Consider the following 20,261-nt stretch of genomic DNA (forward strand, 5'->3'; position numbering starts at 1 on the left):
TTATTGAAGTTAAAAACTTCTGTGATGTCCACTTCTAGCTTACTGAAGGACTCCGAGGGTCTGTTTTGCCTACGTAAGGAGGTCAGACATCATTTTTTTTCCTCACTTGACATACAAAATCCTTCAAAGTCATCATCTTGTTCATCATCGTCACTGAACACAGTCACAGGCCAGAGCCTGTGCCAGGCCTGTGCAATTGTGTCTCCAGTCACTGTGTCCCAAGTGTTGGCAACAACATATATGATATCCTTCATACTAAACTCGTCTTGAAAACTTCCCACACTCAACACTGCTCACTGCTGCTAACATGCTGTTCAAGAAAGTATTTTTATATTTACTCTTCATTGATGTAAGGATAATCTGATCACATAGCTGAATTAATGAAGTCATATTTGGGGAAAGTACATGGCATACACATTATTTTTGATGAGAATTTCAGCTGAAGGATGAGCAGAATAGTTGTCAAGGCATAGCAAAATCTTGCAGTCTGCATTCAGTCTAGCTTCCCAGAAGTGAGCATGAGCCTCGGGCACAAAATATTTGCAAAACCAATCAGAAAAGATGTCTCTAGTGACCCATGCCTTTTTGTTAGAATAATGGACTGGTAAGAAATTCACTCCTTGAAATTCACTCAGCAAGGATGAAAGCTTTAGCTCATCGCATTGAATTTACACTCATGCATGTTTGCTGCATTAGCACATCCCAACATAGTTATTCTGTCCTTGGCATCCTAAATTCCTGGAGGGACTGTCTCATCAGTTAGTAGTCAGTGTCTTTCTGGGGCTATAATGCCAAAATAGTAATGTTTCTTTAGCATGATGGACTTGTTCTGGCATGAGATTTTCATCAGTAGCGACCTTGGAAAACTTGTCAATGAGTTTCTCCTCTGCTTTGTGATCAGCAGATGCATTATCACAGATCTTTAAAAATAATATGTCTTTTCTTAAATTTTTTGAACCAGCCTGTTGAATATTCACAGTTCCTTTCAATTTTCAGTTTGTGATAAATCTTTGTTTGTTTCATGATCAGCATACCATTACGCAGCACGCATTCACTGCAATGCTGACGGATCCACTCTTTCAATACATGATTGAGATCTTCCTTTTTAGCTTTACCCGGTGTTTTTCTATTTTTTCATTAACATCTGTTCATCCCTTTCGGGATAGAACTTCAACAGTTTATCCTTCTGCTTCTCCAGGTCACATATGGTGGGCATTCCAACACCATGCTCTTCTACAGGACATTTCACACTGACACTGCTGTCCATTTTCTCCAAAAGGCTGGCATTCTATGCTATAAGTAAACATAAATGCTTCCTCTTTTTCTTATTACTGTTACCCACAAGGGAATTTGCAGGCCTTTTTTTTTTTCCCCCCTCCAACAGTATCTTTATAGCAAAGAGCAAAGAATAAGCAAAAAAAAACACAGTGAGTAATGTATGCAGTTCTTGGCCCCACATTGGGCACTATGAGGAACCTGCTGTTGGTGTGTCCAACATGCACATGTCTGTTTTATTACCCTTCGTGGCTGTGCTTGTGTGGAGAACTCTGAAAAAGATATAGCTCAGCTGAAAGGGGCTAAGAGGTCTTTGTTCCTTGGGGACGCTGAACAAACCATGGGTCGTGCACTTGCATTTTGGTTGCTACCTATCACGTGAGGTCAGGTGTGGAATTTTCCATTTGTGGCATCATGTGGGCACTCAAAAATTTCATATTTTGGAGTATTTTGAATTTTGCATTTTTGAATTAGGGATGCTCAGCCTGTACTAGAGGTAAGCACAAGAGACTTTTAAAAATATTTGGAGAGACCCTGACTAGGGTGAGGTGTCATTTTGGCAGATGATTCCTGGCAGGAGGAAATACCAGGAGAAAACCAGAGATGTGGAGAGTAGGTGTGGGGTGACAAAACATTCTGGGATACAAGCTATAGGTCCAGGGACAAAGGTGCAGAAGAAAGAGGGCATGCCTTGCTCTTGGTGTATAACTGCAGGAGAAATTTAGCATGTAGCCAAGGACAGAGGTGGGCAGCAGAGACCAGATCAAGAAGGGCTTCAATGTTATATGGAGAAATTCAAATGTAGCCCAGAAGGCAACCCAAATGGAACCAGCAAGACGGTCAATCCCTCAGCTCCTTCTGGTGGGAAGCAAAGGACGGACTAAGTTGGGGAGGATCAGATGCAGGTGGTGCCACGGACAGCTGTTGCAATGTCCCAGGTGCAAGGAGGACAGGCCTGACCAAGGCAGACTCTAAACCTCAAGGCGTTTCTGAGATGTGCAGCATGACAGAGCAAAGGTGCACCAGGGACAAACTCATGGTTGTCAGAAGAAGACAGAAGGAGACTCATCTCCAGAAATGACAACAAGGAGAAAAGACTTTGTTCTGGGAAAAAAGATGATGGCATGATTGAACAAACTGAAGGAAGAACAGGATTACAACATGCAAATGGGATGGATTTGGGGCCTGCCTTTTTGCCTACTCCCTCTCAGACAGGTAGAGCCCCACTCTGGCTAGCACTAATCCCTGACAAAATATAAGATGGGAACTGAGAAGAGGTAGAATATACCCTCAAATCAAAAATCATCACAGAAAGGAACAGTGAACCTAGACAGACACAAGCCTAATACAAAGGCCATCTTCTCCCCGAGCCACCTCCTGGCCCTGCCCTCTGCGGCCTCACAGGAGCTTGTCTGCACACCTGTCCTAGCCCTCTGCACTATGCCAGCGACTTTCTCAGGGTAGGGATGGAGGGAAGGCTTAGAAGGGTAAGACGGAATCCAAGAGAGAGATTTGCACAGGCATACGAGGAGACACATCCACAATAGCGTGGTTTGTTATAGTAAAATCCTGGAAGTTAACCACACTATCTGCCAAGAGAAGAACGAACTACTTGTGCTTTATTCATACAACGCAATCGTCAATCAGAGCCACAGTCACACCTACCTCTATCCCACTCTAAGTAAGCTGAAGCAGAATACACACAATATGATCATATATACACATTAACACAAAAGAATATCACATATTGTTGGTGAGTATCTATCTTCAGGATGGAAACATGCATGTGCATGATGAATTCCAAATTCGACAATCAGTAGAGGGAACCTGAGAGTGGGGTGGGGAGAGATTGGTTGGTACTGGGCAGAAGAACACAGATCTTTAATTATATCTATAATAGGCTTTTCTTTTTAAAAAAAAAAAAAAGAAAAGAAAAGAAACTGGAAGTGAATATGAAAAAATTATGTGATGAAGCTGTCTTTACTTTGTATTATGTTTGAAATATCTGATATGATAAAAATACACTCACCTGATAGTCTGACCTTATTTATACTGTAATCTAAAGAGACATTCCCTTTCATTATAAGTTTGTGTGTTATCTAATTAAATAGCAATGCAAAAACAGGACCTAAGAGTAATTTTTTATTTTTCCCCTCTTTACCTGAAATATCTGCTTCAGGGAGAAAAGGGCCCTTCTTAAATCTCGTCCACTGGAGTTGTAAAGTTTTTCTGAAATAAAGAATACAACATATAAAATTAATTAAACGGGCTCAACAGATGGTAAAAGCACAGAGTAGATAAGAGTGGTAACAGAACTCCCACTGGGAAGGTCACGACCATGTACCCATTTCCTTTAGGACACAGGCTTCACCTAGAACAGCATGAAGAAAGTTTCATACACATCTGGCCTGTCACACGTGGTGGAGAGATGGGTACACGTGAGTTGTAGAGAAGGTGTCCAGATTTGTACCCTCAGCCCCCAGCCTCCCTCACTCCACATCTCTATTTCCTGCCATTTACAGACTGTTTTCCAGCGCACAGACCGTTTCCACTTGACGGCCAATTATACCCAGAAAATTAACACAGAATTCAACTCTTCTACCACACTCCTCCCTTGCCTTCCATGCCCCATCCCCATGCTTTCTGTTCCTTCCTTTCCCTGGGGTCTGGTCACCTCAAGTGCTCTTCTGGGTCTGGGGCTCCCTGGGCAGCACGGTGGCCCCACAGACTGACTTGCTCCCTACGGCCATGTGATTGCCTCAGCTCTGCCTGGGTCTAGGTTCTCATTTGTGTTCAAGGATGGTCCTGGCCCTGAGCAAGGCAGGTGGAGGAGCCCTGCCTTGGAATTCTCTGGCTCAAGACTTGCACTGACTTCCGCAACTCCACTGTTCAGTTGGTCACATTTCATGTGTACTAGTTAGGTCAGGCCTCATGCAGAAGGAGGTGAACTTGACATAGGACCCGCCCTCCAGAGGCCACCGCAGAGCAGGAGGCACAGAAGAGTAGGCTGCAATTACTGGTTGGTCAGAGGGCTGGCAGTACAAGGTGCGGAAGACACACAGAAGGGAGAGGGCAGTTCTTCTGGTATATGCAGGACGCCAGGGAGCACGGGTTCTGCTCAGCCTCCCAGCACCCACACGTGGTCCTGACCAGGTAGGCTCAGGGGCACAGGGTTGCACTCCTAGCACCAGATGCCAGACCTCCCCAATAGAAGTCACCCAACACAGACTAACTGAGCACCTGCCGGGTACTGTTCTAAGCACTGTGGATACGATAGTGCAGAATGGAATTAGTAAGAGCAAAGATTAAGTAATCAGACTGCCTGCGTTCCAAACCTGGTCACCACCTACTCCCTATATGACCTTGAGCAAAACACTTTACCTCTCTAAGACTTGGATTCTTCATCTGTAAAATGAAAATAGATAATATTAGATTTAGAGGAAACTTGTTTCTGTGTTAAATCAAGCGTGTATATGACAGAGTGGGAGGCAAGGTCATTTAAAACATTTAGATAGAATAAAAGCTTTCAAAGCACTGTCATGCTGTTGGCTGACCACCTTGGGCTTCAATTCCAGCCCGTAGAGGGTAAGAGGCAGAGCTATGCTTGCCGCTCGTGTAAGTGTCATGGAAGGACATGGAACACATGAGCCTACAAGAGTTTGCAGAAGTCTGGTTACAAGAAGGATATGCCCTGTTCTAATATGTGGGAGTTAAAATATTAAAAACAATTAATCTTATGGAGACAGGGAATAGAATGACAGTTCCCAGAGGCTGGGAAGGGTGGTGGGAGGAGGGGAAAAAGTAGGGATGGTTAATGGATAGAAAAATATAGTTAGATAGTTAGATAGAATGAACAATACTTGATAGCACAAAGTGACTATAATCAATAAGTTAGGGTATACTTTAAAATAACTGAAAGAGTAGAATTGGAATGTTCCTAACGCAAAGAAATGTTAAGTGCTGGAGGTGCTGGATACCCCAATTACCCTGATTTGATTAATTCACATTATATGCCTGTATCAAAACATCACATGTACCCTATAAAGATATATAATTATTACATATCCATAATAATTAAAAATAAAATTTAAAAAACAAACAAGAAGGATATGCCTGCTCTGCACCACTACCGTCTGACAAAGACCAGAAGGGCCAGATGAAAATGACATCACTGCCCCATTTAAACCCTTCCGTGGCTGCCCACTGCACTCAGAATGAAATCCAGAATTCTTCTGCACGGCCTGCCAAGCCCGTGGTTGTGCAGCTCTGGCCCCCTCCCTCCCTGTGCTACTGACACTGTGGTCTTCTCTCCGATCCTGGGGCAGGCCAGGCTCCTCTAGGCTCACAACTAATGCACACAGCTGGTAAGTGGCCGAGGGCAAAGATGGGATTCTAGGGGGTTTGGGAACTGGCAGGCCTCCTTGTCTGACCACTGTGGAATCCACACCTCTGAACACAGTACTTATTCCACAACACTTGATGATTATGAAGACTTTTGATTGAGTGAGAACGTATCACCTTCCTAAAAACAAGGAGCATGGAAAGCTCCAGAGGAGTCAACCATCCCCAAACCGAATGAACATCTAACTCATCTCTGACCGTAAGAAACAAGGCCCTGGTGATTCTCAAGCTGACGTCTGAAGTATGTGTGTGGCCTCAAAATATACAAGTAATAAATAGACTGAGTTTCCCACTGCATCTCCCCTGGAATAGAACCCTAGGCTGTGCGTTGGCCACTTCTTCCAGATTCACAGCTAACATCTAGGAGTGCTCAAATCCCAGAGAAACGGACTTTGTTTTTTGCCAATACCACTTCTAATAAATAATGAAGCTATTAGATGAAAGCACAGGCTATGTATACCCTGAAGAAACAAGTCAGATTAATCTTTTCCAGGAAGAACATTGGTAGAAGATAGTCAATTCCAGGTACTTCTTCAAAAGGCAGTAAGAAATCAAAAGGCTTGCATTAGACTTTCTTGCGTAAGTACCACCAGATGACAAGCAGAAATATGCCCTAAGTGGACTCAAAATATCGTGATTAGAGTCTCCCCTAGTTACTAGTGACCTGTCATTGTTTCTGATTCATCTGAATGAAAATTATGGTTAGTTGTGTTCTGATGGTTAAGGTTTTAATACTTGGTGCTAGAGTCAACATAATCATTTTTTAAAAATAGTCACTAAGTATTAATAGAAAAAAATTAGTTGAGAACAACTGCTAATATTTTGTTGAGGATTTCTACATCTACACTCATGAGAAATACTGATCTATGGTTTTCCTTTCTTGCAACGGTGTTGACATTGAGGCAATGCTGATCTCAAGAGTTGGGAGTATTCCTTCCTCTTCTACTTTCAGAATGAATTTGTGTAGAATTGGTGTTATTTATCCAATTTCTTCAGTTAATATAGGGCTATTCTGATTCTTTCTTCTTGAATGAACTTTGGTAATTTGTGTCGTTCAAGGATTTATCCATTTCACTTAAGTTGTTAAACATATGGACACAAAGTTGCTCATAATATTCCCTGTCATTCTGTTACTGACCAGAGCAATCTCCCTTTATACCCGATATTGGTAATTTGTCTTCTGTTCATCTTACTTGATCAGTCTCGCTAGAGAGTTATCAATTTTTTTAATCTTTTCAAATCAGTTATCAATTTTTTTTCTATTGCTTTTGTGATTTTTATTTTCTTCCTTCTATTTGCTTTGGGTTTAATTTGCTCTTCTTTTTCTAATTTCTTAAGGCAGAAACTTAAATAATTGATTTTAGACCTGTCTTCTTTTCTAAGTAATTTGATGCTATAAATTTCTCCAATCACTGTTTCAGCTGCTTTCTGCAAATTTTGATATAGTTTTCATTTTCAATTCAAAATTTTATTAATATTGAATATTTCATTCAATTCAAAAGGAAATTACTTAACCCTGTGATTTCTTTTGACCCATGGTTTATGAAAAGTGTATTGCTTAATTTCCAAATATTTGGGGATTTTCCAAATATCTTTCTGTTACTAATTTCTAATTTAATTTCTTTATGGTCAGAACATATACCTTATAACAAATCTTTTAGATTTATTAAGGCTTATTTCATGGCCCAGAATGTGATTTATCTTAGTGAATGTCTCACATACATTTTCAAAGAACATGTATTCTGCTGTTATTGGGTAGGCCATTTCATAAATATCCACTAGGTCAAGTTGAGTGATAATGCAGAGTTCAGGTCTTCTATATTCTTACTTTCCATTTGTTCTACATATTACTGTGAAAAGAGTAAGTACCCAACTATTATAGATTTGTATATTTCTCCTTTCAGCTTTATGAGTTTTTGCTTTAGGTGCTTTCAAGTTCTGTTGTTACATACATTCACATTTGGGATTGCCAGGCCTTCTTGGTGCATTGACATTTTATCATTATGTAACATCTCTCTCTTCAACCCTGGCAATCATTCCTTGTTTAAAAGTCTACTTTTCTAGTATGACTAACGACATTTTGTGTTAGTGCTTCTATAGTATATCTTTTTCCATCCTTTTATTTTTAACCTATCTGTGTAGAATTTATTGTACATATAGTTGCATTTTGTTTTCTATTTAATCGGACCTTCCGTCTTTTAACTGGTATGCATGTACGGTATTTTTATCATCTGTAACAGTACAACTTACTCCTCGGTGGCATTAGAACCTACTGGACTCTGATAAGAAATATCCTTCTCCAAATGCCAAAAATATCTTCCAGGTGCGCCAAAAATATCTTCCAGGTGCCCCAAAACCTTCCCATTCCCTTTCTTGCCAAGTGTCATTTAATTAAAACACACTATAATTTCTGTTCGAAGACTATTTTCCACTCCAATTAACTTAAAAAAATCTTTATAGTAATTTATTTAAATAGCTATCTATTGCAAACAAAGGTGAATAATAAAATATTTAGTACTCAATAATTTATTCTTTTATGCAAGAGAACTCTCATTACAGACTTGAGAGATTCACAAATTTTAATGTAGTTTTGTTTTTCAATATCAAAGCGCAAAAGAACAGCTACTCTATATAAGAATATTACATATTTTGTCTGAAATGTCCTTTAAAATGCTTTGCTTTTTAATGCCATAGGCTACAATGAACTAGGCAAGGTCTAGATCTGAAATCCTACCATATGGCATCTGTTAAGTTATAATTGTCATCCTTTATACAAATGACTGGCAGTGATGTTTCATTTTCATTGACAAAGATATCCTCTCCCAAACAACTCTGCACCTTTAATTTTTCTATGCAAGCAACATTTTTAACAAATGCCATGCTTTGGCCCCTGTATCACATGAAAGCAATACTCAAGTCATCACCACTATGGCTGGAATAAAAATAAGCAAATATTCCTTTAAACGCATATTTCTCTAGAGCACTGATCTTTGGAAACACAATTCATAGGACATTCTCTATCTAGAAAGAACCGATACTGTGGTGTAAAATGAAATCATAGTGTTTTATTAACACTCAAAGTTGTCATCTACTTTCAAAACATAATAGCACCAAAAAGCCTCTATGCCTAAACTGTCTCAATCAAATATATGTTGATTCTTAACATACATTTTAGGAGATACCATAGTCTACCTAGAGGTGTAGGAAGGATTAGGGAGTGAAGATGTTTATAAATGACATATAATTTGTCATTTTTAAGAGGTACAATTTCTGCTGGTAGAAGAGAATCCAGCAGGCATTTCACTGCACCAGACATCACACCCAAACCAGTAACTGGTGATGGTGCTTTGATGTGGCTCAAGAGAGGCCCATGCAGGTCAAAGGAGAAGTACTTTTCCCCATAGCCCAGGTCCTGGGTTCCTTGCTTCAGGACTAACGATGCCATGTCAGCTTCCCAAAGGTATGCTTAACATCATTCTTGGATCCACTTCCTGTTGGACTCCAATCACTCCTTCTTTAGAAGCAGCCTATCTACTGTTTGGGGAATGGTCACGCTTGAAGGTGCTGACTCGGGGAGGGGGGGGTGGGGAGAGGAGGGATATCTACCTACATGATGAGTGCAACTCGCACTGTCTGGGGAACGGACACGCCTGGAGCTTTGACTTGGGGGGACAGGTGGTACATGGCCAATGTATGTAACCTGAAATTCTGTATCCCCCATAATAAGATGAAAAAAAAAAAAAGAAAGCAGCCGCCTATGTATACGCAGGTTCAGGGATGCTCTCAGTCCTGGGTTACGTGGGTGCGTTCAAGGATTCCTGTAAGCAGGATGACTGACTACCTTCGTGCCCCCTGGTTCTGCAATCTAATTATCTACTGCAGCCCACGCTCTCTGTGGGTCTGTGTGTTTGCAGATGCATATGCACATATGGCTTCAGCCTGTGGTCAGTGGAGTCAAGTTGCAGGTCCATTGACTTTCCAAGTAAACACAATACACTGTATAAACTGTCCTAATAGCTCCCGAGTCCTAAGGGAAGGAATTCCATGTGTGCCTACTGCCTGAACAGCAGACAATGCAAAAGAAAGTAGATTCCATACATAGTGCAAGAGGAGGGACCTGGAGCTCACTCTAAGCCATCAAGAGGGCAGAGACTTCACCTATACACAGACCTCAACCTTCTCCCATGAGCTCACAGAGGTTCTCCTTTCTCCTCTTTGTCCACCTCAGCTATGAACAGATGCCAGCGAGGGTGGTGCAGCCCCCATCAGGACAGAGTACAGGACAGGAGATGGTTCCTACCCTCCCAGACTCAGCTGGAAAGCTCTAAGTCAGAGCATCAGGGAACCAAGGTGCCTAAGCAACTAAGAAGTGACATGTGGGTCCTTTCCTGGTGAATTTCAGGGAAAAAAAAAAAAAGCCTAATAGGAAAGTTCAAAGTAGAAATGTGGGGCTGGGATCAGGCTGCAGCCCTAAAGGTTTGCCTTTCTCCCGAAGCTTTAGGACGGCCAGGTGGGAGGTGTGCAAAGCGGTCCCCCGCACACAGCTCGAGGGGTGGCCAGCAGCTCATGAGCGCCCAGGCTTTAGAAGGTCCTGGAGAAGAGGCAGTGCCATTTCCTGCACCTGGGGAGAGGCTGGGGGTGGGCTGATTACACAGCCCTTACTTTTAGGTCAAGCACAGCTTGTGCTTGGCCCATAAGCGAATGAAGGTGTGTATACATTTATTCTCCCACTCCTTTCCAAATTAAATCTGCCTGGGGTATAACCATTTGGGTAGCATTAGCCTTTGGGTAAAGGGCAATTAGGAGCTGACATGGGATGGGGACAAGGAGGTGGAATCAGAACATTATTTGTCAAAATCTCTGGAAATGCTCCTCCATCCTTTCTCTCCATATTTCTTGCCTTTTAAAATGAACTATGCTCCTTGAATAGATGTAATCATGTATTATACTCTAAACCAGATCATAATAGCAAAGGCAGAGGGCAAAGCATCACAGTCCACTGGGGACCGTTCCTGCTTTGTTGGCAAACCCCCCGTGCAGCCCATAAATACCAGGGCCCAACAGCACAGCCAGAGTGATCCTGTGCTTCACGTATAAAGAAAACTTCAGTACGCGGGGGAAAGACCACAACCTTAATTAGAAGGAACCAGTGAGAAAATTAGAACCGATTTACATCAGTGAAAGAACATGGAGGGGAGGAATAAAAATCACCTTTGAGAAGGGAAGTAGGAGAATAAAAGATACACATAGAATACCATGCTTTGAGGCCCATAAAAATCACTCTAAGTCTAACAATGACAGCACACCCTTCTCCCAGCAAATGGAAAGCAAGCTAATCAAGCTCTCTGTGGGAAAACCTAGACCAAGTCCCCCGACCCTCTCCTCCATTCAGGGGAGACAATTACTCCTTTTTCCCTGGGGCTGCGACACAGTACACCCCGCGCTTTGAGAGGAGATTTATTCCTAGGCAAAATGCCCATGTAGGCATTCAGGACTCTGCATCGGCTACAGAGAACACAACCCTCGTAATTTTTCAGGTGCAGCCTTGAGAAATGAGCTCTGTGTGGCATTTGCTCTCTGACAGCAGTCAGAGAGAGCTGCTGAGGAATGACTCTGTGACATGTGACCACAGACATGCGAGTGACCCGGCGTGGGTGATGCTCTTTTCCCCAGGCAGGAAGCACACAGCCCAAGGGACTGTCAGCACCGAGTGAGGCAAAGGGATTCCGCTCTGAACATTCTTCTCACTGGTTCAAACGTGCCATGTGACACGTGGAGGCCCAGGAAGCACAGCCCATTACAACCTGCAGCTGTTGCTTCATCACTACGTGCTGATAATTTACAGAGAAAAAGTGGCAGAGTGGAAACTATTTTTCAATGAAAAAACCTGCGAGGTCAGACTTCGGAAATGATTTTTTTTTCCCAGTGATTTTTAAGCTTTTTGGAGTCCCAGACTCCATGTACAATTATTTAAAAAATGTGCAAAGATATTAATATGATTTTAGGGATATGGGTACCCTGAAACTTCATGTGAGCCTTCAGGGGGAGATTCTATGAACCACAAGGTAAGAATCTTTGCTCTAACCCCAAAATCTTCATCTTACAGGAAAAAAAAAAAAAAAAAAACTAAGGCAGAGAGATGCCATAACTGCCGGCCCCAGAGCAGGAGTTGGAGGCTTGAGAAAATAGGAAAAGTAACTGAAAATGGCTAATAGAAATGGAATCGGCCACATGTTTAGTTTGTACAATAAAAATAAGGTAAACATTTAAGCCACCGAAACTCATTCGCATCCTAGCCATGACACTTATGTCACCATGTCAGTTCAGAGAGAAAACACACAGCTACCAGAGCAAGGGCTTCTGAGAAGTCTGACTCATCACTCCGGCCTGTGACCACGGTGAGTAGCAGAGGCACGAGGGTGCCCCCAGGCAGCCCGAGGAGGAAGAGGCTACACGTGAACAATGACAAAGTCATGAGACCTGACCAGATAGAAGATTGCTTAGGAAGATCTTATTGAAATCTCAGCTCCCCTGGATTATAATCACACTTTAAATACTTATTAGTAACATAATCCTTATAATAATCTTTTATTGACTATCTAACTAAGCAGGTACTACGCTGAGCATGAGGTTATCAATGTAAATGAAGACAGCCTCAGCCATCAGACTAGTTTATGGCCTAGTGGGATAGACAGACATGTCCCCAAATCATGGCAATGTCATGTGAGAAGGTGATGACAACCACAGGGGTCCCAGAGGAAGGAGCGGCAGAACCTGTGAACCTGGGGCTGAGAGTGCAGATTCAGACAAGGTGACACTGAACAAAATTAACCACAGGGAGAAGTGCTGAGCACAAGGAGAACCTGAGGAAAAGAAAACGGCAGATAGGGAGCCCAGACTGCTGCACATCCACGCAACATGCTCAAAGAGGACAACAGCTTGAATGCACCTGGTATACCAGCAGGTGCAGGGGGACACATGGACAGGCCCAGGGAGGGCCTTGTGGATTCCAGCTCTGCGTCTCACAGGCAGGGAGGGAGGCCTGGAGGGATTCTAGGCAGGGAAGGCATCTAATGAGACAGGGTCTTACCAAGTTCACTGCCGGCATGGACAGCCACAGCAAATGGATTAGAAGAGGGAGCGGGTAGGGGAAAAAGAGTTATTAATGAGAAGGCTTTGGAATTACCTGAGCAAGAGATGATACGTCTGGATGAGAAAGTGGGATCGTGGGAAGGGGTTGACTTGAGAGAGATTGAGGGATAGAGCGGATGGAACGTGAGAATGAAGGACTCCCAGATTCCCAGTGTGGGCAACTGGGTTTGTGGATGAGAGGCCACGCCCTAAAGGATGAGCCACTGAAGAAATACAGACATCGCCACCGCCCTGAAGTGGACTCTCTCCCTAGACGCTTAAAGGCTGTCTTTGCCTCTTTGGGAACCGATCTAGGGTTAGAAGAAGCCTCACTCTCTCCAGCCTTCATTGCACTGGCCTGGATCAGGCTCCTGCTGCCCCCGCCCCACCCCTCCCTGTAAGTAGTTCAGCCTCCAGGAGAGGCTCTCCCCACCCTCCCAAATCTTGCTCTGTGAATTCCTAGTGGTCACCTATCGTGGAACACTTATCACACAAGGCTGGAATGAGTTTTGATGGTGGTGTTGTCTAGTATTTTAGTTGTCTGTTAACCCTACATATCAGCCGTTGTCATTAATTTTTCATACAGTCAATGTCTGATTAAATATTCCCAACATGTAATCATTCTTTTGCAATTCTATCCCCTTGTTAAACTGTTACCTCTTTAATGTCAGGACCCATGAATAACTTTATGTCCCTAGCACATGATATCCCAATAAATAATTAATTAAATGACCAGTTGACTCTGAGAGCTGGAAAGGACACACAGGAGGACCCAGATTCCCAACGCCCTCAACATCTGGCCTGGTCACAGCTTTACAGGTTACCCAAACCTGAGTCTTGCTTTCTGTGAACGGGTCCAGCCCCCAAAGATGCAGCCCTACTCTGCTGTGTCCCTTTGGCCACATTGCCAAAGAAGACATAAATACCACATCCATATTTATAATTGCCAAAACTTCAAAGCATCCAAGATGTCCCTGCATAAGTGAGGATAAACAAACAGTAATGCATTCATACAATGGAATATTTATTATTTAGCACTAAAAAGAAATGGGCTATCAAGTCACAAAAAGACATGGAGGAATCTTAAACGTATATTGATAAGTGAAAGAAGCCAGTCTGGAAAAGGCTACATCCTATCTATATACAGAAATGCAGTCAACTCTATGACAGTCTGTAAACAGCGTAACTATGGAGACAGTACCAAGATCGGTGGATGCCTGGGGTTTGGAGGACGGAGGGAAGGATGAACAGGTGGAGCAAAGGGGATTGTCAGGGCAGTGTAACCATCATTCTGGATAATACTGTCATGGTGGATACATGTCATTACGTATTTATCAAAACTCATAGCATGTACAACATGCTATATACACACGTACACAAAAAGTAAAGCCTAATGTAAACTATGGACCTTCAGTTAACAATAATGTATAAATATTGGCTCATCGATTGCAACAAACGTACCATACTCATGCAAGATATTAATAATGGGAAATTGGGGGAACGTCAGCAGGTATATATGGAAACTCTGTACTTTTTGCCCAATTTTTCTCTATGAAACTAAAACTGTTCCTCCAAAAAAATGAAGTCTATTTTTAAAAATCACATCCAAAGGCAAGCCCACAGGAAGTGGGAGGCCACGAGCCTGGGGCTTACTGAGGGCACGGCTCTTTACAACCCCTCCTGCCTGCAGGCGGCCCTATGCCTGGGACTTGGCATTTTCTACCACGAGTCATTACTCATCTTTCTGTGTGCACTTCTGTGCTCGCCCCGTGCCAGGGCCAGCTCCCAACCACAGTAGTTTCCCTCCGGCCCTGGCAGTGTCTGGCTGGGGTAGGTGCTTGGTGTACGTGACTGATGGGCAAGTGTACGTGTTCCAAGGCCAGGGACCTGTTAACCTGGGATCCCTGGGGGAGAGAGTCCATGGATTCGTTTCAGGCACATCTGTACCTACTGAGTTCCCAAAGGGAAGAGCACAAGTAACTTCCAGGACTTGGACATTTCAGATGCTTCTTTGTCACCCTCAGCAGGCAACCCTAACTCCTTCCGTCTTTTCTTCCTTCTATCACTGACCACTCATTTTGTAGCAAGGGCTGTACCAGACAGGAGAGGAAAAGAGATGCATGGGGCACAACCCAAGTTTCACAAAGCTCATAGTCAGCAGAGAAGGTGGTTTGTCAACAAAGAAAACATCCAGGTATCGCAGGTGCTGGAAGCCTCGGAGGCGCCAGATGAAGGTGCCCACCCCCCATCTTAATGTAGGCAGCCAACAGCCTCCAAGGAGCTGTTGACCAACCAGCTACGAAGGCTTTAAATCTTGCAATTATATGCACAGCTGCTTGTCATAACCCATCCATGAGCCCCACCCAGATCCACCCCCTTTCTGGTTACCTTGGGGACCACCGCCCCCATCCTCATCTTCACTAAGGCAGCCCAGGCGAAGCCATTTATACTTCCATTCTGAATTAGTGTATAGGAAACTATTTTCCCCCTTAAGTGGGTTAACTTTGGGGTCCCAGCAAAGTTCATGTCCACCTGCTCCCATCTTTGCATTTCCTAAATCGCCCCTGCTCAGAGGCACAAAGGTCAGAGTCAGCTAATAAAGGACAATAAATTGAAATTCTGTTTCAAACATGCCCCTTTTCCTCACAGAATCAAGGAGTGGTAGAGACAGAAGGGTCCTTAGAGATCTCCCTCTGCAGAGAAGTTAAACCACTTGCCCAATCCACTAGGATGGGAGCACAGGTGCCAAGAGGGGTCAGCACCTTGACACTGGCCCGCTAAAAAGGCTGTTGACCCGAGTAATCAGATCATTAGCATCTGAAAAGCAGTAAAAATGCCTGAGGCAACCAGGTGTGCAAGACAGGTGATGAGGGGCTCCCTTCAGGTCACCATCCTCTGTCCCCCTCTACATGGTTCTCTCTCAGTCCTGAAAATGGCTTGGCTAACTGCCCTCCCTGCCTCCCCCCCTCTTGCTGTATTTCTTTCTTCCTTTGTTCTCTTCTCCCCTAATTAGCAGTCAGGAAACTCTTAAATATTTGCTTTATTCATGGGCTTTCATATTAATAATTCCCTTTCTGAATTTTAAAACTGAAAAATTTGAATGTACATATGTTCTCAAGATTACAGACCTTGCTCCTTTCTAGCTCTCTTTTAGCAACAACAAAGAACACGATCGGCTGAGTCAGTTTTGCTCGAGTGTGGGGCGCTTTTCTCCTGAGATGTCCACAGCACAATGGCTGTCACTGCCCCACAGCTGGCCCTACTCACCCCCTACTGGCAGGACACAAAGGAAGGGAGGCCCCCTGAACAACCAAACCCACTCCCTTCTCACTGCTCTGAGCTCCTGGGGCATCCACTGGAGCCCATGTCTTTCAGTTGGGTGTGAGGCTCCACAGTGCTTTACACTCTGGGGAGAAGATTTAGGAGATAAAAACCACCCGAGCACAAGGGCTGGAAACCACAACCACAGACCAGCTGGCCCCTGAGGACACACACCAAAGCTACTTACCCCTCTCACAGAGGCAGCCAGGACTGACCTGTCTTGGCCTCTGCTAAGCATCCCATTCCCTAGCCTCAGCTCACAGAACCTGCCCCCTCGGCCCTGACCCTCCCTCCTGCCTGCCCTTGGGGGCATGTTCTCCACTTAAGCTGTGCTCCAGCTAGCAAGGGAAGTCCTCCCTGGTACACTATTCCTATGCCTTTGGCTTCCTGCACTACCCCGCCATTGCCTGGGACAGACAAGACCGCCATCCAGTCTCCTTAATGCACATTTGCATTACAGAAGAGACTCCTCTCTGCGCCACAGTTTCCTTATCAGTAAAACAAGGTTAAAAACACACTTTTTTTTTTTTTTTTTCCATTCTTGGGATATTTCACTTAGTAGAATGGGTTCCAGCTCTATCCAGGAAAATACAAGAGGTGCTATGTCACCATTGTTTCTTACGGTGTGATGGGCACCGTCTGGGGGATGGACGCACTTGAAGCTCTGACTCGGGGGCGGAGAGGCAAAGGCAATATACATAACCTAAACATTTGTACCCCCATAATATGCTGAAATTAAAAAAAAAAAAACACACCTTCTGACATTCTGAAGTGATATGATGATGAACACAATGTTGGTAAAGCACTGGCCCATGTTCGGTGCTCAGTAAATACTTTTCCTTCTCTCTCCAACTCCCAAGGCTTCACATGAACATTTCTGAAAAATACCTAAGATCTTCGATACAGTGAATAGTCAGGCCTTTCCTAGGCATTGCCCTTAGGGCTGGGGAGACACCTCCTGTCATCTGTTGTGTCCTCCTAACCAAGAGGCGAGAAGGTCTCCTAAGCTCAGACAGCCCAGGGTGGGTCCCAGCTGGGTCCTGGGGACGCCTCTCCAAGGCACAATCACTCCCTCGGAGAGAGGGCCTCTTCCTTCCTGAGGTCAATGGCTCTTGACAGGGAAAATATTCACCCTCCCTGCCCTAAACACTTTGGGAAAAAGACATGAATGTCTAATCCTTGGAGAGAAGATAAGGATCATTAGCTGAGGTCAAAAGGGAACAATCTGGCATCAATCATGTCACTAAGCAGAGATGGCAAAACTCAGTGGCTTGCCCGCCCCACCCCAAGGGGCCAGGGCTCTTCCTTTAAGTATGCCTTCAAGAGGGAAACAGCCATTAATCTACGGCAAGTATCGTATGGAGCAAGTGAAATTGCATCAGAGAAAAGACTGAGTTTTTAAAACAACTGTTTTGATGAGAGTTTATTCACTAACCAACGGGGGAGGAAAGAACCACAGTAAAAGAATACATTCTTGCATTATTACAAGTGTAGCACACCTTAAGTAGTGTCTTATCTTGTAAGAAATTCACACCTGGACTGGAAGTTTATACACAAGGACAAGTTGTTATAAAAAGGACAAGTTGCCCTTTCATCGTGGACCCTGATACTGTTCCTCTGTCTTTATTTCCAGGCTGTGGGTCCCCCTGGCAAGGAGGACTAAGCAGAGGGTGCCACACAGCTGTGGCAAGTTGTTGCCATGAAAACAAAACACAAAATGACCACTGGGCGTAACATCTCTTCCTCTCTTGGCTAACAGCCAGGTGAGTCCAACGTATTTGAGAACATAATTGGAAAACAGTGTAGATGTGGCTTCACATTTCTGGTAGATTTGGGTTACAAAAAAGAGAAACTTGGGTTAGAAGCTCAGGGAAATAGGTATTTCCAAACCTAATACTCCATCGGTACGTATTTCCTGATGGAATGGGCCATTTTCCTTGCTGCGGTCTCCCACCGAATCAGGGGGCTGCAGAAGGGCCCTGCATGGGGAAGGGGGCCCTGAGATCCCGAGCCACCTGCAGGCAGTTCCCTGAGGGGTAGGAGCACTGAACCTGTTCTCAAAGGACACCGGAGAGCCTTCCAGTTCACCCACAAAAGATATTTTTGCTTCAAGCAAGTTAAGTGGAAATTGTCACTTAACTTGCTACCCTGACATCAAAGCCCAGTGGAAGGACCACCAGCAACAAGCCCAGGGACCCGGGAGTCTTACCGCAGCTTGGTACCGACTACCTGCATTCTCTTATGCAAGACCCTAACTATCTCTGGGCCTCATTTCTTCCATCTGCAAAAGAAAGGGGTGGCGCATTACACTGTTGGAATGGCTGACAGTGAAAGACTGGTGGGACATGCTCTGCTGGTGCCACCACTTTGGAAAGTGGTTTAATAGTTTCTCATCGACGGAAACATACACCTCACCTTTGACCCAGCAACTCCACTCCTAGGGCTTTCCACGAGCAAAATGAAAACTTACACACACAAAAATATTTCACCAAGATTCACAGTGGCTTGATTCAGAATGGCAAAAAACCTACTGGAAACAACCAAAACGCCCACCAGTTGGTGAACAGGTAAACAAACTGGGTATATTCATACCAGGGAGCATGAATCAGGCATAAAACCAACCACTGATATATGCAACATGGACGAATTTTCAAGAACACACCAAGAGAAAGGAGCCAGACACACAAGAGTACCTAGCATATGAGCCCGTGTAAATGACGTTCTAGAAGAGACAAATCCGATCTACAGTGACAGAGAGCAGATCAGTGCGTGCCTGGATTGGGGGTGGTGGGGACTGATGGGGAAGTGCATTAAGGAACTTTTGGAAAATGGTTGTTGTCTTGCTTGGGATGGTGTACAGTTGTCAAAAGTCATCAAACTGTGCATTTAAAAGGCGTGCGTTTTATTACATATAAATTATTCCTCAATAAAGCTGACTAAGAAAACGAAGGTTGATCCTACAGGGTCTTCGATTCAGTTTTAGTTCTAACTCTTAATAGACTGATTTTCCTTGTTTCCTTTCACACCATACATAATAAGATGTTATGAAAACTTACAAAGTGACCACTATAAAACATCCTATAGATACAAAGCAACACAAAAATGATGACTGACCATGAAAGTCTTCGGAGAAAGTACTGATAACTCTGGGAAAGTGAGTCAGCTATTTAAGTGAATAAAGGCAGGTTTGGCTTTCCAGGCAGAGGGAGCATACAGAGCAGACACCAAGGAGTGAGACAGCCTGGTGTTGCTGGGGAACGTTTGTGGTCCCGTGCTGGGCAGCATCCTTTCTTTTCTCTGCATTAGGCACAGTCTGAGTCCTAGAATAGCTCTTAATCATGCTCATGGTAGGTTGGCAGACCAACTCTTTTCTGATATTCGTTCAACCAACATGATGTTGCCCACTATATATCATGCTCTGTGCTAGGTTTCAGCTTCAAGGAACATGGGTAGTGTGTTGCCATGGTGATGCCACTTGTCACCAAGAGAAAGCACTCCAAGAGAGCTCTCCTCACCTGCCTATCAGCCACTTCTTGGACCCAGCTGACTCTGACTTCCTCTGTGCCCCAGGAATGCCGGCTCCACGCTGGGGTCTACTTGCTTCACCGGAGTCAGTTCAAAGAGGAAACCACTGGGAAAAATCTAGTCCCTGGATTTCCAAGGAATGGTGGGAGCAGAGCTGGGAGCAGCTGGCAGAGATTACCCACAGGCTCTGGACCGCAGCCGGCTCTGCGGATGGGCGTGCACTCGCAGCCTCTGTCTCTCCCTCCCTCCCTTTCTCAGTGGCTTCACCACCAATTCACACTGGGGTCTAAGCCAAGGGAGCCTTTGAAGGAGAGTCACAACCACAGGCCACGGACAGGAGAAGACATGCAGCAAAAGGGCACACTATTCTAACACCACAATGTAGTCCCCAAGTCACTCAACTCTGAGTGGTATGTGGTAAGAGCCGGGGCAGGTGGGGGCATAGGGGGGCTTCAAATACACGCCCAAGAGAGGAAGTTCTCACTGGCTTGTGAGGCTGTACCACCCACCTACACCCAAGCGGTGGCCCCCTTCCCTCCCAGGGCAGATGGCTTACAGCACAGCAGACACGGCCAGCGATAACCGGGGATGAGGACGGCTCCACCACA

The 20,261-nt window shown here is 44.3% G+C and overlaps 1 protein-coding gene across 3 annotated transcripts in view; it reads right to left on the reverse strand.

The window, feature by feature from the left end:
* FHOD3 (formin homology 2 domain containing 3) overlaps nucleotides 1-20,261 on the reverse strand; it is a 428,111-nt gene that overhangs the window by 239,749 nt on the left and 168,101 nt on the right. For all 3 annotated transcript variants that reach the window (XM_069468095.1, XM_069468094.1, XM_069468093.1), the window contains exon 4: nucleotides 3,437-3,504. In XM_069468095.1, the coding sequence (XP_069324196.1) occupies nucleotides 3,437-3,504 (68 nt within the window). The remainder of the gene's footprint in view (nucleotides 1-3,436; nucleotides 3,505-20,261) is intronic.

The sequence above is a fragment of the Eulemur rufifrons genome, chromosome 5, assembly GCF_041146395.1.
Source record: "Eulemur rufifrons isolate Redbay chromosome 5, OSU_ERuf_1, whole genome shotgun sequence".
Classification (NCBI taxonomy): domain Eukaryota; kingdom Metazoa; phylum Chordata; class Mammalia; order Primates; family Lemuridae; genus Eulemur; species Eulemur rufifrons.